This window comes from Nanorana parkeri, unplaced genomic scaffold (assembly GCF_000935625.1).
Source record: "Nanorana parkeri isolate BGI_ZX_2015 unplaced genomic scaffold, ASM93562v1 scaffold413, whole genome shotgun sequence".
Taxonomy (NCBI): domain Eukaryota; kingdom Metazoa; phylum Chordata; class Amphibia; order Anura; family Dicroglossidae; genus Nanorana; species Nanorana parkeri.
In genome coordinates, this window is record NW_017306681.1 from 864,232 (window position 1) to 881,725 (window position 17,494).

Consider the following 17,494-nt stretch of genomic DNA (forward strand, 5'->3'; position numbering starts at 1 on the left):
CATTGAAATAGTTTATGTGAAACTCAGCAAATGTGTAGTGCCTGCAACAGAAAGAAAGTTACATGGTGGTGGCATGGAAAAGCTGTGATGGCCCTTCCTCTCAGCCTTATCCTGTGTATAGAGAAAGAGGCCTGAACAGATGGCACGACTTTACAACTACAGATTTGGTACTTTATCATTTTTAATGAAGAATGTCTTCACTGTGGGAACGGAACACAGTGATGGCATTTTTGCGGAAAACTGGAGTTCAGAAATACAAAAGTAAATACAATTTTTTTTCACTTTCACCCTTTTTTTATTAATACCTTGGCCAATCTATTTTTTCAATTAGAACATAACTTCACATGAACATACAGAAAACAGCAGTGGTTCACATAGGCCCGGGTGCAGTTCTTTTAAACTTTCAAAGTGTAATTGAAACAATTTTTCCGAATGCCAGTTTCACAGGAGCCACAGTTAACATTTACAATATGTGCCCCTTCTGGGATCACATTGTCAGGATATACCTTTATTCTTGTCTTTTGTTTCCTCACCATAAAATTCTCCACCCCTTGCAGCAATACCCAGACTTATATAACAATGATAGGGCAGTGTGTATTTTTGTACAAAGTAGGGATGCCCCAACAGCATTTGGTATCAGGGCTGATACAGGGCATTTTCATGAGTACTTGTACTCATGAAAATGCCCTGATACTAAAGGCCGATACCGGCCCTTTAAATTTTTTAACCGGATCGGCTGACCAAAGTCCCGTGCTTGTGGGGACCTCAGGTAGCCTGCTGGGGACGTGGCAGTAGCTGTCCTTTGACAGTGCCTGCCCGATCCCACAGCTCTGAATAGCCCCACACCACACATACACCCCCGGAGCCGGAACAAGACCGGCACCCGCCCTGGAGAGACCCACAGGCAGCCCTGATGAGATTTCTACGCAGCCCTGGTGAGATCTATATTCAGCTCTGGTGAGATCTGTGCCCAGCCCTGGTGAGATCTGTGCGCAGCCCTGGTGAGATCTGTAAGTAGCCTGGTGGGACCTGTATTCAGCTCTGGTGAGATATGTACGCATACATGTCTGGTAAGATGTGTAATCAGCTCTGGTGAGATCTGTACACAGCCTGGTGAGAATCTGTAGGCAGCTCTGGTGAGAATCTGTAGGCAGCTCTGGTGAGACCTACAGTGGGGCAAAAAAGTATTTAGTCAGCCACCAATTGTGCAAGTTCTCCCACTTAAAAAAATGAGAGAGGCCTGTAATTGGCATCATAGGTAGACCTCAACTATGAGAGACAAAATGAGAAAACAAATCCAGACAAATCACATTGGCTGATTTGGAACAAATTTATTTGCAAATTATGGTGGAAAATAAGTATTTGGTCACCTACAAACAAGCAAGAGTTCTGGCTCTCACATGAATGGGGCCATGTATCGTGAGATTTTGAGTGCAAACCTCCCTCCTTCCACCTCCTTCCAAACCTCCAGTACCTTTGCGTTAGGCGTGGAATATAAAGCCAAGATAGCGTTCAGTATTGGGCCTATAAAACCAAACTTCAATAATACTGCTTTCTGAAAGTCCCAATTGATTCTGTCGAACGCCTTTTCGGCATCCAGGGAGAGAAAGAGGGAGGGGTTCTTATTGAGTTCCACGTGTCTTAATATATTTAATAGGCGTCCGGGGCCTGATGTCCATGCACAAAGCCTACTTGGTCGGGGTTTATCAGTAGAGGGAGGATGTGTAGAAGTCTTCTAGACAGTATCTTCGCATAGATTTTGACATCAGTGTTCAGTAATGAAATTGGTCTGTGATTACAAGGGGAGGAGTGATCTTTGTCGGGTTTAGGGATGGTCACTAAAATACCTTGAAGCATTTCTTTCGGGAAAGTACCCAAAGACATAGTCCAATTGTAAATCTCACAGAGGTGTGGAGCAAGGATATGTTTAAAGTTTTTATAGTATTCGTTAGGGTAACCATCAGGTCCCGGAGATTTATTGGAGGGTAGAGAATCAATGGCTAGGATAATTTCATGAATGGTAACGGGAGCGGATAGATTGGACACTTGCTCCTTCGTAAGATTGGGAAGATTGACAGAGCTAAGGAAAGTGTTAATTTGAGTGGCAGTGGGTTGGTGAGTAGTGGGGTCATCTCGGAGGTTATACAGCGAGTGGTAGTATTGTTTAAAGATGTCAGTCATCTGTTGAGGGTGGGTGGTTTTGGTCCCTGTGACCGGATCAGTGAGGTGAGAGAGCCTGGAATTATGTGATCGGGCTTTGAGCCTCTTAGCTAGAAAATAACCTGCGTTATTGTCAAGGGCATAGGAGTCAGCTTTGATGCATTTTAAGGAGTACTCATATATATGGAGGAGGAGTAGTCTCAGTTTCTGTCTTAAATCCAGTAGTGTAGTGGATAGGCTATGAGAAGGAGTTTGTTTATTAAGCTCATCTAAACTAGTAATTGAAAGCAGTAGTTGTGCGATTAGGGAAGAGCGTTTTTTTTTAAAATAGGAACTTAGTTTGATCATAACCCCTCTAATATACACTTTATGTGCATTCCATAGTGTGTAACGGTCAGTGTCGGGAAGATCATTAAGAGCGAAATAATCTTTTTCTGCATCTAAAATCTGTTTGGGAGATTTCCAGATGAGATAGGAGGAAGGTATTGAGTCTCCAAACAAAAGTAGAGCTGGGTTGGAGATGGTCCTTGACACTGAGCGTTATCGGAGCATGATCAGACCAAGAGATAGTTTCAATAGTGGAGGAGATCAATGATTGAAGCGAAGTGGTATCTGTTAAAAACATATCTATCCTTGAATAAGAGTGATGAGCATGGGAGAAAAAGGTGTAGTCCCTTTCGCTACCATGTTGACATCTCCATATGTCGAGCAGGCCATGGCGGTGGAAAAGCTTAGCTAGGGAGCCAAAAGTTAATTTTGAATGTGTATTGATGAACAAACTTTCTGCAGCTTCTTCTGCCCAAATTGATCTTTCAATGTGGTATCATCTTAATTAAGCAGGGGAGCAGCAATACCTGAAATGGCTTTAACCATACTTAAATGATAAAAAGCATTTATTTTAAACGACTTTAATAATACATAACTATTAGTCTCTCTTTAATGAATACAGTATTTCCCTATATTTTCTTAATTTATTACATTCAGTGCTAAACAGAGATGAAAATGTCATTTTTTTTCTAAAAATACTCCTTCACAGCATATTGTACATGCAGTACTGGGGTTTCCTATTAGAAAACCTAGCATGGTGGGCAAAATGCGTCTCCTGGAAGTATCTTCTAATAAATGTTTATTTGTAAAATATAGAGTTAAAAAAATTATATAAAACAATGTATACACTTTTTTTTATATACTGTAGGTCATCAGCAGACTTTTATTTAAAGCCCAACTAAACCTTTAGTTTAAATAAGTGAAATACATTGCAGGTGCATCAAAGAAAAAGGTGTTCAAAGTCTTAGGGTCCACACGCAGCAGGGTGTTGTGGTAACACGCGTAATGTTCGTTAGTGCACCGCAGTTCCATTCATTGTGAATAGCAGCCCAACACACCTTTTAAAGTACATGGATTCCGCTACGCGTCCTATGTGTTGCACTGTGCTGCAAAAAAATGCAGCTTGCTCCAATTTCGCATGTGTTGCTGTGCATTTCAGCACATTCATTTTAATGCAGCACGCCGCAGGGTATATCAACAAAGGGCGCTGTGTTGTAAATAGGCCCTTATAGTTTCAACAATGATAGGGTTAACCCAATATCAAACACAGCAACAGTTTTACAGCAAGCTCTATGACACTCGTTCTCTTCTATTGTCTGTGAATGGCCTTGTCAGAATGAACTAGGCAGATGAGAGTGGAATGTCCCTGCTAATAGCGGTAAAACAACCACAGTAGTAAATATCTTTAAAAGAGAATGCAATAAACAGTTTGGCTTAACTACTATTCTTAGGCCCTCTTTTACTACTGGCCAGTAATTACTACAAAGTTTGCCTCTGGTGGGGCCCTTGGACTCTTCAATGGAGTGCTCACTCTCTAAGCTAGAGTATTTGTAATCTAGTAATGAAGGAAGTGTTTCCAAAGTGCTCCTAAAATGTCAAAAAGTGAATAAGGGCAATGCAGTCCCCTTATGGGCTGAGCTCTGCTGGCAGCAGCAAAGTTACAGTGACAGGAAACAAGTTAAGAACACATAAAGGTACTCAAAGGCCTATACCACACCAATGCGTGGATGTCATCCTGACGGAAATCAGTCTCTCAAACGTTGTCCCAAAAGGTTGGGTGAAGGCAGATGCAGAACAGATTGCTCCCCGGGGTCGGTTGTATGGTTTTCTCTCTCTCTCTGCAAACAGGCTTCTCAATTCCTGGATGCCTCGACATTGCTTACACAACTTCCCCGGAGGCCAGCCAAAAGACATGACATATTCTGGGGACCCCTCCCAAGTGTCCACCCGTATCTTGTGCCCATGTGGGTCCTCTCACCCTCTTCGCTACTAGACTTTATGGTGCTGGTCTTGGAAAGGGGTCAGCAAGGTGGGCAGGAAACTCTAGCTCATTTTTCCCTGGTGGGCTCCATCGATCTGCAGAGGACAAAGCAGGGCTTTTCTGATCATCTTGCACTCTCTGGTCTGCTGGTCCCCTCTTGCAGAATTCGCAGCCCACATCCCCTTGTTTTGCACTCCATCTGTGGGTTCCTCCCCCCTCACTCCATGCACCAGTCAGGGTTCTTGTTTCTCTTTCTCGTTGCCACACTGTTATACTAGACAAGTCGGGCATGCAATATTTTCAGCTCATGGCTCCTGTGTAATGACCAAATGCATACATACATTATCCATCATACATTTCAGCCATTTATAAGTGGGCACACTTTATGCAAGTTACTAATAAAGTCTATTATGTAAGATTTTCTCAAATAACTAGAAGAAAAGCCTGCAGCACAGGAAAAATACAACTTTCTCTTGCAAGCTTATGCTTACAATCAGTTATATGGCAGTAATTAATTTGCTAGTTGATCTGAACTGTCATGTGTCCATCACACGGAGTGTAAATTTTATTCATGTTTAGTAGATGCTATTCAGTCCCATTTTTATTTGAAAAAAACAGAAATAAATCCCTTTATTTATGGACAAGGACATTTTTCTAGAAATGCCTGTGTTCTATATTACTTGCTGTGGGGCTTATGAATCATATCATTCGGATGATGAAGTATAATAGAATATGTTTCCCTGAAACATTTGAAATAAAAAATAACAACAAGATTAGATAATGCAGAATACTTTTCTTGCTATGGCTTTAAACAAAATTAAATGGGTTTCTTTTGATGACTTTAATTAAACGGCATAACTACCCACAATTCAAGACTGTTTAACATTTTTGTTTTCATTTTAGGAATATTTTCTATTTTTAGGAAACTGGACATCTATGAACAAATATTTTTTATTACCTCAAACATACCTTACTAATATTAAATAATATTTCAATGACAGCCCTTATAGGGGCCTAAGTAGGGTACACCAAAATCCAACACTTTTTTTGAGCTGGGGAAGAGTTAGCATTCCTGTCTTAGTAACCTTTTCCACTGAGACTGAAAGTGATGGAAAATCTCGAATTTGTAGATGTCACCAGAACAAAATAGAGGGTAAATCTTAGGCTCAAAGTGTTTCATTGTGGCAATGCGCATTATCACAACACCCCAAAATGTGCGTTGGTGTGCTGCAGTGCCATTCCTTCTTATTGACACTTTAACAGACCCTACCAAAGCACCTGCATTACAGCTCACCAAAACACATGTTGTGGTACAATGCGTTACAAAAGCAGTGCATGCACTTTTTCTGGTGCGTTAGTTTATACAACACACAGCAAGATACAGATGGGTCAATGCACCTCAGTAGTGTAAATCCAGCCTAATAGATGATTTCTCTCAGTTTGGAGAATTGTTTTTAATCCTTCCCGTTCGCTTTAGCTATACTTCGAAAGTGGTAATCCAGTAGGGAATGGGTAAGGCGGGCTGAACAAAAAAAATGGATGCGTTTCCTCCATCAACACAAACAGCGTGTCGATCGAGGAATCACAGCTGTTTGCATTGTATACCCGATCAGAGTGGGCAGCTCATTGGCTGCCGGCTCGGATTGCATGAAGATTTTCCTGCAGGCTCCTTTGATCAGCTGATCAAGGAATGCCGACTGAAAGGGAGCCAACAGCCCCACACACTGTGCGAATTTCAGCCGGTACATTAAAAAGTGGCCGAAATTCGGCCTGTGTATGGGCACCTTAAGAACCTCTGCTTCATTGCTGTGTCTGTCCTCCTCGCTAGGACCAAGTTCAATTACTTCATGTCCCATCGACAGTGGTGACCAAGACAGAAATTACAGCAAAATGGCTTCCATTTTGGCACAGGCAGTAACAGTGGCGACTCTAGGAACAATATATAGGGGGGGCACATAAGATACCACAGTCAAATCTGGGGGCGCACTAATAATTTTAATTGCATGTCGCAACCGCAGGGCGCCGAGAGCTGATTTAATTGCGGATGGCATCTGCGCCCTGCGGTTCCGACATGTAGTCCAACGCCGCCCGCAATCCTGAATACCACAACTGTTTATTTTTTTAAAACTTTTTTTGTATTTTTGTATTAAACTTAATTTTTTTAACATATTTTTTTACTTCTTATTAATTTAACTTTATTTTTTTTTAATCTTAGTTTATTTTATTTTTTTAAACTTTTCTTTTATTTTTTTACTTCATTGCTGAGAGCAATAGCCAGCCTGCTATTGGATATTTCAAATTGCAATAGCCAATAACAGGCTGGCTACTGCACCCACCCACTGCCTGACTGTCAATCAGCAGAGGAGGGACCTAAAGTTTTCTATCAGGTCCACCTCTGTTGATTAACAGCTGACAGTGGGCGGGTGCAATAGCCAGCCTGTTATTGGTTACTGCAATTTTAAAGAGCCAATAGCAGGCTGGCTATTGCGGTCAGCTGCTGGAATGAAGACGATCACATACGGCGCGGAGAGTCGCGAGACTGTCGGAGGGCTCTCCTTACAGGCTGTAATCGACAATCTGTCCCCACTGACACAGATCACTACAGCCTGTAGGGAGAAGCCGTTGACAGTCTGTGAGGCTGCAGCAGGGAGAACCCCTGTCCCAGCAGATAACTGTGTGATAACTGTCCCGGACACAGTTATCTGCTGGGAAAAGGATTCCATTTCTCTTGCCTTGCGCTAGCGCCGGGACTGCTGCCACTGTTAGCGGGGGGGACACAGGGGGCAAGTGATAACCTAGGGGTGGTAATTGCCCTCCCTTGCCCCCCTGTAGCGGTGCCACTGGGCAGTAATAACACTTTTTTAGTAGAGTAGAGAAGGGTTAGTCACTGGGGGGAAAAACGCTCTGGCTGGAGTTCCACCATAGCTCATCCTTTTAAACTACCTCCAAGGCTACACTTCCAGCAGTATTTACGCTTTGTTCCTACTCTTCCATGGTAATTTATAGAGAAGATTGTTTTTATTCCCAAGAGATAATTGTAGAAACCATTGGTCTTAGTGACATATTTATCAAGTAGTGAATCCTACATTCAGCACCCTGAACTCAAAGATTTCTGGTGGAGATCAGTAGACATGTAAGGTGCGTAAAAATTCGGTTTGATTCGGATATTTTGTTATTTCGGGATTCGGATCCGAAAACCAATTCGGTTTGGGTTTTGGATTCGGACTAAATCCAAAATTCGTTAGTTTCGGATGAGTTTTTTTGAATATTTGTTGCAAGCAAAACAGAAAACCATATACAGATATTAATACTAAAGCCTAGACCCGAGACTCCTAGACCCGAATGGCATTTGGGATCTGAATTTCTGAATTGCATTCGGGAGCTCCCGAATGCCATTCGGGTCTGGGAGCCATATGCATATATTACTAATTCGAATTGCATCCAGAAATTCAGATCCCGAATGCCATTCGGGTCTAGAAGCCTCAGCTTTAGTATTATATGTATATACTGAACACAAATTTGCGTTGCGGCATCTGGCCAAATAGGTGGCTCCCATGTTGTCGTAATTCGTGTTCAGACCCATTCGAATGCATTAAACCGAAAAACACATCTGATTGACCAGAAATGTCACATGTCCGATTCAGATTCCTTTTTGAATGAAATTCGGACACGATCCGAAATTCGTAAACCGAAATTCAGATTCCGACACATTCGGATGCATTGGGATTCAGAAATTCGGATGTGTCCGAATTTTGATTTGGAACTAAACAAATCTAACAAGCCTAGAGACCAGCACCGCTCTTTCAAAGCATTTTCTTGTTTGTGTTAGTATCAATTCATATAAGGTAAAGATTCACACAAAACATTAATTTGTGTTCATCTTCATTCACCCTCTCTAATATTCGTGTTGCTAATGAACGCAGACGAATTCAGCATAATGAATACTCCTGGATTTTCTCAAAGTTAATAAATGGTGAGCTTATTTATAAACTTTGAGAAAATCCAGGAGTAGGGTTATTTTAAGATCATGTGACACTAGGGACATGATTTACTAAAGGCAAATAGGCTGTTCATTTGGCAAGAGAATTTGCACTTTGCAGGGAAAGTTTTCCTTAGTGAATTGCTTAGTGAATGAGGTGACGCTTTGCTGACTTCCATCACCCAATCTTGTGCAACCCAAAAAAAATAAAAATTGTTATTTTATTTTCCTTGCACGTGATGCGTTGACATAGTAAACAGCCTAGTTGTCTTTAGTTAATTAACCCATGGTCTCTGCAAATATACAGACATCAAATAGCAATCTACACTGGAAAAATAACACAGGAAATCTGGCCCCTGCTTTTTGTGCATGGTTTTCCAAATCATTAGGAAATGCAAAAACTGAAACGTTTTTACCCCCTTTGCTTTGACACTACTAATGTAGTCACCTGGGTAGTTACACTGAGTTCATCTGTGTGCAGTTAAAGGGGTTGATTTTCTAATGGCACATAGGCAGTTCACTTTGCAAGGGAATTTTCACTTAGCTTAGTGAATGAGGTGAAGCTCTACTGACATCCATCGCCCAATCTTGTGCATTCAGAAATATAGTTTTATTTTCTTCTTACACATAATTGGGTATTCTTTGAAAAGTAATTTTTTACCACATACACCAAGCTAAGTGAAAATACCCTTGTAAAATAAACAGTTTATTTGGCTTTAATAAATCAAGTATATAGTGTTACATCTTAACACATAGCACGAAGACCAGGAAGCTTTTAAAAAAAAAGTTTGACAAACTAGTCAGAAGTGAGGACAAGATAGGTGAATCCACTTATAGGGCAATTCTAGAGGAAATCTTTGTTCATTCCGTAAAGACTATACAAGAGAAAGACAATAAGGCCTCATTTACACAGCTAACTGTCAGCCTATACAGATCCGTGCGGCATGCACGGCCGTATCGGGCCACTCCTGGGAAGGAGAGGTGCTGCGTGTGTTTTGTTTGCAGCAGCCTGTTCTTCTCTATGGGAGTACACGGCCGTACACTCACCCTAACTGCACACCCATGCGGGTGCGGGTGTCCGTACTAGTACACAGACAGGATGGGTCCTGTCGGCGTCCGAGCACAGACACCCGCACTAATGTAAATATGATATCCCAATCTTGTTTGAAGTGTATCTATACCAAAAACTTTTCTTTTAGTTTTGGACCGAGAGGGGAAGAATTAGAACTCCTGTCAGGTTTGACTACAGCTGGAGGCTATTTTAGAGAGATTCCTTTTAATCCTTGTCTGGTAAAAAAAAAAAGTTGTCCCCAGGGCAGGAAGTGAGGGGAAATCTCTCTAGCAGCAACACGAATGGAAGTGAAAAAATTTTTTGAAGTAAAGTAGAGGAATGCCAGAACCTCTGTCAGCTTTTTATCATTACTTGTTTCTCTGTTGCAGATTTCCTCTAACTTTCTGTCTGGTAAAAGGTTGTCCTCAGAACAGGAAGTGAGGCAAACATCTTTCTAATGGAGAGCAGTAAAACCTGACAGGGGTTCTAATAATTCCTCATTCTATAAAAAAAAAAAAAAAGGTTTTGGGTATACTGTAGATTCACTTTAATGTCAGGTGGTGGCATAAATGCTTGTGCAAAGCACCCTATAATGGATAAATAATCTGCTTCCGCTTTACAGTTTTCATTCCTGTACTGAAATTTTATTGCAATACTCTAAGATGAACCAAATAATAATACTACTCTAATTCATTGGTTCTCAACTGGTGGGTCGTGACCCAAAAGTGGGTTCGCGACCCCGTGCTCAGTGGGTCCCCGTGTGTCTTCCACTTTTCTAGGTGAGAGGTTCCTCAGCCTACCCCTAGTGCAGCACTGTCAGTTCTCGCGCCAAGCAGCCATTCAAAATATGCTGCCCGGTGCTGAGTGTCAGCTTGAGGTGGGCTGGGGGTATGGCCGTGAGGGAGCTCCATCCATACTTGCATTGCTTACAGCTCCCTTCCCTGTCCTGTAGAGGTGCCTGGACTGGAGTGACATCACAATCTGGCTCCTGGCACCTGTACAGGGCACGCAAGGAAGCTGTACAAGTGGATGCACATATGGACGGAGCTCCGTCACAGCTCATTAGCCCACACTGCATTCCATTGCAGTGCAACTTGGGTCACGACTTAATGAGCAATGACAAAATGTGGGTCTTGAGGTTACACAGGTTGAGAACCACTGCTCTAATTGGTACCGCACATTCACCGATTGCCTAAGCAACATATTTCCACAAAGTGGTTTTCTCAGAATATTGTGTGTTTTGTTTGTTAGCAATTTCTACAGGCAAAAATTTTGAATGTGGTTCAATTAAGGTGATCGTTTTATGGAGTTACTAATTCACTTTTTATTTTGCTACATTGCATTTGTAACCCCTAGAAAACAATTGATTACTATTTAGCAACAACTGGCTGATTTTTTTGTGGAATGCTTCTATTAAATTCAGCTGTATTATTTTTATTACAGAACTGGTTGGAAAAGAAGAAAGTGTTTCTTCATGAAGTGCATAAAAATAAAAAGGCTGAAGCCGAAGAAGAGAAAGAAAAATTAAAATTGGTAAATTTGCCTAGGACAGTATGGCTTGTCCAACCCCCTTAAGATGTTTAGATGTTTTCTTATTGAAGTATAATCTCACTAGGCCTGATTCGCACCTTTACATTTGACTACTGCTTGTGTTGATGTGTGTGGGCACATATTTGCACATCTTTTTATAGAACTTCATGTGTTTTGCATTTGCAAAAATATGAAAATGGCCGTAAAACTCATGAGTTTTTTAAATGCAGAATTATGAGTGGGACCCAAATAGTAGGGCCCACTTACCTCTTTAATGTAATGAAAATTATAAGAACCTTATTGTGATACACTAAATAATTTGATGGAGCTCTAAAAATTCAGGATAATATTAAATTACTATTTATAGATGTGTTATTTTTTCTGTATGAATCTGTAACCAGGTTAAACCTGGATGCTTGTTGTAGGAGAAAGCTAACAGTCCAATTTTAGTTGCAAATGTCATATATGACTTTATATAAAATGTCCACCTTGCAATACTAAGGTGTTATCCTTTTCTTGGTGATGTGAATATATAAGGCTTATATATCATTGCATTATGTATTGGTGCACCCCTATGTTTCTTGAGTACTATTTGAATTCAAAGGATGAATACTTGGACAAATAGGAATCCTTCACTATGGAAGATACAGTAGCAGCCTTTAATATATGTGTGGGGAGGGCTGGAGTGGAAAATGGAGGGCTCTCTTTGAAATGGATGAAAATAAACACAGTTAGTGCATTTGATCCAAGGCTGAAAATCCTTTTAAAGTAATTATTTTTCTTTGACAATCATCTCCTGCGTGTATTGTAATTTGCATGACATTGGTTATATTGACTTTCTGATACATTAGCCATCCCGTTATATTTGGCTATAGAGGAAAGCCAAGAAGGCAACATGAACAGGTAGAATCTGTTTAGTTGAAATGTTGTGAACTGAATATCCCACAGCAATGTGTGTTGAATGGTAGAGGGTCAGTTATGCAGCTGTTACTCTGAACCACAAATACTTAAACAGTTGTATCTGCAGCAGAATGCCATGAAGAAGGAGGAGGCCATGGCTGCTTTCATGGCCTGGAAATCAGAAAAGAAAAAGGAAATTAAAGACATTCGAGTGAAGCAAAAACTGGAAGAAAAGAAAAATATGGAAGAAATTCAAGATAGTGCATGCAAGAAAGAGGATTGCAGAAAGGTACCAGGATTATAGTGTTTTTTTTTAAATAGGCTAGTTTATGTTTATTGATAACACATAGGATTATTATTATCTCTGTAACAGTATGGGCATTCTTCCCTACACCCCACTCATACAGACAGTAATGCTGGCTATTGCCATAGTAATGCACTGTGAGTTCTATGTGCAAGGGGACCCAATTTAGGGTTTCTTTATATCCAGCGCACCTCAATCCAGTTACCCATTTACTCTGTAAGGGTGCTTATTCAGCACTGGTAATGCAGCCCCCAATAATGAGTACGATTAATCTGTGCATATACTGTATATACACTATATACAGACTGATAAGTCAATAGATAAGTAGGAATGTGATTATTGTACTCAATGCTTCGTGAATACCTTCATGGAGGTTAGCAACTTCTATTCTCATTCAAGTAAAGTTTCCTCTACTCCTGCTTTGTATCTACCAAGTTGAAGCTATCAACCAGACTATGCCAGCCTTGTAATTAACACTGACAATGTGTTTTTTTAGGCTTTTGAAAAGTGGAAAGCATCAAAGGAAGATCATTTAAAAGAAAAAGCTCTTAAAGTAAAGGATCTTGAAATAGAAAAAAAACAGAATGAGCAAAAAATGATCACGGAGAAAAAAAGCAACAACATGACTGCTTTTACAACATGGTAAGAGTACTTACTTACTATACGATGACCACTTACTAGGAAATAAGATATAGTACATAGATGTGTCTTTTCCATGTTTTAGCATCAGGTCTGGTGTATAGAGTTGAGGGATCTAGAATCTTTAACCTTGTCAAGAGTCTTTATCTCATGTTTAAATTCCAAAATATTTTGACACTTCATACTCCAGTCAAGCATGAAAAGCTAACATTTTAATAGGCACAGGGGACACAGCCTGCCTGCATGGTGCTTCGGATTGTTATCCAAGGCTTCAGTAGGCTGGCCTGCCCCACTGCAAGGGTTGCGTTTTTCTATGCTCAGAGTTCTTCTTTAAGCAGGGAATGATTGTTGGTTTCTTCAGCGGTGGCCGAAGGTCAGCTTTTTTTCTGGAGTGGGGACTGGGTGTGCAAGGAGAAAAGCACCAAAAGCAGAATGCTTAAAGTTCATATAACTTTATTCAGATTCTTATATCATAAAAAGCAACATTTGAAGCCCTGGAATGTAAACAAGCAAAAACAAACAAAACAAATGTAAATAATTGTATAGCTATCATTTTTGTATATCTTCTTCCCATATTCCTAACCTGTACTGGACTTCCTAATACTTCATGGTATGTTGGTACATAATTACTCTTGGTATCCTTCTCCACTTACACACCAGTCAATACTTTATACTCATCATAATCTTTTGTGTGTTGTTTGTGGCCCTTTTGAATCTCCAAAACGCATTGACTTTTTATGATGTAAGAATCTGAATCAAATTAAATCTGGATTTTATATGTTCTGCTTTTGGCCCTTTCCTCCTTGCACACTCAGTCATTCAGCCCATAAGACTAATGACATCAATTGCCAGAAAAGAAGTACTGCAGTGAACAGCTCCAGGTTAAAAGTGAGTATTGCAGCCTAAAGACAACTTTTAAATAGGGATGCACCGATACCGTTTTTTTGGTATCGAGTACCAATATTTTTTCTGGTACTTGCCAATACCGAATAACGATACCGGAAATCTCATTAAAGAAGCCAGGCGACATGTAAAGACTCGCAAACCCGGCTTCCCAATTAGCAGGGAAACGGTCACCAGGTAACGAGGAAAAATGGAGCAGAATTTCAGGGCAATTCCCAATCAGGGAGCCGGGGACAGGTAATGACTCGCCGTCCGGCTTCCTTATTGGCCATCTTCCAGAACAATCAGGAAACTGGGCAGCAAGTCATTACACGTGCCGGCTTCCTGATTGGCCAGCTCCGTGCTCCCTCGTTACCAAGTGACGAGGGAGCATGCAGCTGGCTTCCTGGCCAATCAGGAAGCCGGGCAGCGTGTAATGACTTGCTGCCCTGCTTCCTGATCCTGGAAGTTCGGGTATTGGCCTAGGCATCGGAGCATTTGGGCAAATACGAGTACTCGCCCAAATACTCTGTATCGGCAACGATACCGATACAAGTATCGGTGCATCCCTATTTTTAAGATGATCTTTTTTTGACCTATTCATTTTTTTCTTCAACTGGTGTTCTGCTTTAACCTCTTTTAAATGAACACCCATGTGCCTTAATATGAATGTTACAGCAGCATTTGTATTAATGTAGTCATTTTCATGCAAGATTCTAGAAGGATGTTTGATGACAACTTTGCTAATGTGCTTAAATGTAGGAATGAAAGAAAAGAACTTGTGCTGAAGGAAAAGAAAAAGGAAAAAAAGTATGAGAAACTAAAACTGGAGAAAGTAAAATCTGAGAAAAATGAAAAGGAGCAAAGAGCTTTAGAACTATATGAGCAATGGCTGGTAAGTAGTATGCCAGTAAAACCTGATGTTTTTCATTTTGCGATAGTGGTTTTTTTCATTTATCAAGTGCTTAAAGTGGAACTGAAACTACATGCATTTTTTCAGCATTGCGCCCCTCACCCTTCGCAACACTTAGGGGGTTATTCACGTAGCTTCGGCTGTTCCTTCGGCTCTCTTCGGCTGCCGGAGCCCTTCAGGTCAATATATCACTATAGCCCTGCAGCAGCCGAAGGCGGCCGAGCCGAAGGCATATACTTTGGCTCGACCTCCTGCCGGCCATAATCCCCACAAATGACAGCTGGACGGAGCCAGCCGTGATTTCATGGCTGTCTCCGCCCAGTTGTAATGAAAGATCAGCATCCCCAAATGACCTGGAGATGCTGATTTGTCATTAAACAATAAGAACTGGGCGGCCGAAAGTTATTATTCATTGACCGGGACCTGCTAGAAGACTGTAGCAGGTGCTGGTCAATAGGAAACAGTTGGGCAGAGCTAGCTGTCACTGCTAGGTCTGCCCAATTGTTTTTTGTTTTTTTAATTTTGGGTTTTTTTCTTTTTTTTTTTTTTTTAAATCTTTCCTTTTTAATTTTACTATTTATTGACAATAGAGATCGGTGAACGGAAGTTAAACCAAGTCTTTATTGACCTGGCCATTTGCACAGGTGCACAGCCATTCTGGAACAGAAAAAGGCCTCCACCAAACTGTTGGCACAAGGTTGGAAGTGAACAATTGTCCAAAATGTCTTTGCATGCTGTAGCATTTATTGTGGCAATGGAAACACCTAAACTCAGTCATTTGGAAGGATATCCACAAACTTTTGACCGTATGGTTTATATAACCTTGGTTCATGATATCTCCCTGTCAATTATTTATTTTTTTAAAGGAGTTCTAGCCGACCTGTGACAATGAGACTGTCACAGGTCGGCTCAGTAGATCGGGAGGCTCACGGCTCTCTGCTGGATTCCCCCCTCCCCACTCCAGGGGCGGGATACAGCTGGCTCTGCCTTTAGATAGGCAGAGCCAGCTGTCAGTGACAAAGCTGGGCAGATCCCGGCACAATTGTCGGGATCCGCTTCAGCTGCAGCGTCTCAGTATACCGCGCTACAGCTCGCGGTATTCTGAGCCTAGGGCGACGGGAGGACGCTAGTTTGTGTCCTCCCGTTGCCCTAAGGAGAACTATGGAGAAAAGACTTAACCCCATAGTTCTCCTTTAAGTCTATATTTTTCAGACATCTGTTTTTACTATCTACATACAAATTGTGTACTGCAAATAAACAGTTAATACACAGCAAAGGATTCTCAGAGCACTATTGTTAGCTAAATATTTCATTACTATCTGACTGAAAATAAGGAAAATATTCTTAAAGTTATTCTTTTAGTCCTGACTGTAATTAAAAAATAAGAAATGATTTATGAAACCACTGCACATTCCCTTTGATACAATGTCTGTTACATAACCATATTCACAGTAAGCACCACTTTATCTCTGTTAAGGTTATTGTGACCCCTACAAAGTTGTAGTCCAGATAGTATTTACATTTAAAAAATGTTATAAAAAAATCTTTAACATATGAACTGTGCCATGTAGAAAATTCCATGTAATGAAGCTGCACCAGTGTTTTTTTTTTGTCATGCCATGTTAATTATTTATCTTTTTGACAATAATTTCTGCTTAAAGCTGGCCATTCACCTTACAATTATCTGCAGATTTTCTGTGGTCAGATGGAAAAGGTGCAACAGATTCCTCCATCTCCACTTAACTATGTGGATGGAGGAATCTCCACCTGGGGCAATCTGTTGCACTTTTTCCATCTGACCACAGAAAAATTATTGTAAGGTGTATGGGCACCTTAAGAGTTTTCTCCCGGCAGCCTGCTTAACTGCAAAATTGTACTAAAGGCACTGGTATTGGGGATGGGTTCAGCAAATCATGCTCCACCCATCCAGCAATGCCCACTGGCCCCAATGACTTCAAAATGTGCTGTTTCTGTGGATGACACACAGGGACGCTGCTCTAACGTTCAGTGATTTATACATACAGTAGTCAAGATCTGTCAACCGGTTAAACCCAAAGTGATTTCATATACAAAGCCTTGGAATTCACAAGTAACAAATCCATTTTACTACTTGATTGGGCAATAAAAGTATAAATAAAATCTTTCTGAGGTGACAACAGATCAGCTTCAACAAGAAATAATTCTTTACAACGCAATAACTGTTTACTGATGTACTCTAACAGGAGAAAAAAGAGCAGCAGGAAAAGATTGAAAAGCAGAGAAAGCTGAAAGTTATTTTAGATGATGACCCCCCGCCCCCGTGGAGTCCTCCGGGAAAAACTATCCCAGCAGGCAGATGACCGTGGCCTCAATTCTCTCCATTCTGCAAACTGCAATATCAATATTTCTTAACATTGCACTATGACTTGTATGAGCTTTCTTGTTTTGGTTCTAAACATTTACACACAAGGGTGTGATATTGACTTGGTGATGTTACATATCGCGTCAACAAAAAATACAAGGCAAGCATATTCATTATTGGTGCTGTAAAATATTGCTTGGCTGTACAATGAAGTCTGGGGTTAAAAAACCAATGAATCTCCATCTGTAGATCAGCTTGCTCTGCCAGCTCAGACAAGTTCTTTTATTTTCATTTGTATTACCACTGTCAAAGGTGTACATAGACTTGTTATATTACCTAATAAATATTGTAACTAGGGACAATTCTAAACCAGTAATCCATGTTTTAAAGGGAACACCCTTAGCACTAGCTAGTGGCGCTTTTCCTGCATCTCCCCAGCTATATAACATGTACATGCTATACAGCTTTTATTAACTTTCTTCATCTT

The 17,494-nt window shown here is 40.8% G+C and overlaps 1 protein-coding gene across 1 annotated transcript in view; it reads left to right on the plus strand.

Moving 5' to 3' along the window:
- MAP9 (microtubule associated protein 9) overlaps positions 1-17,220 on the plus strand; it is a 143,605-nt gene extending 126,385 nt beyond the window's left edge. Inside the window, 5 exon segments of the mRNA XM_018559710.1 lie at positions 10,942-11,031; positions 12,056-12,217; positions 12,729-12,874; positions 14,516-14,648; positions 16,889-17,220. Of these exon segments, the coding sequence (XP_018415212.1) occupies positions 10,942-11,031; positions 12,056-12,217; positions 12,729-12,874; positions 14,516-14,648; positions 16,889-17,005 (648 nt within the window). The 3' untranslated portion in view covers positions 17,006-17,220.
- Positions 17,221-17,494: the final 274 nt, after the last annotated feature.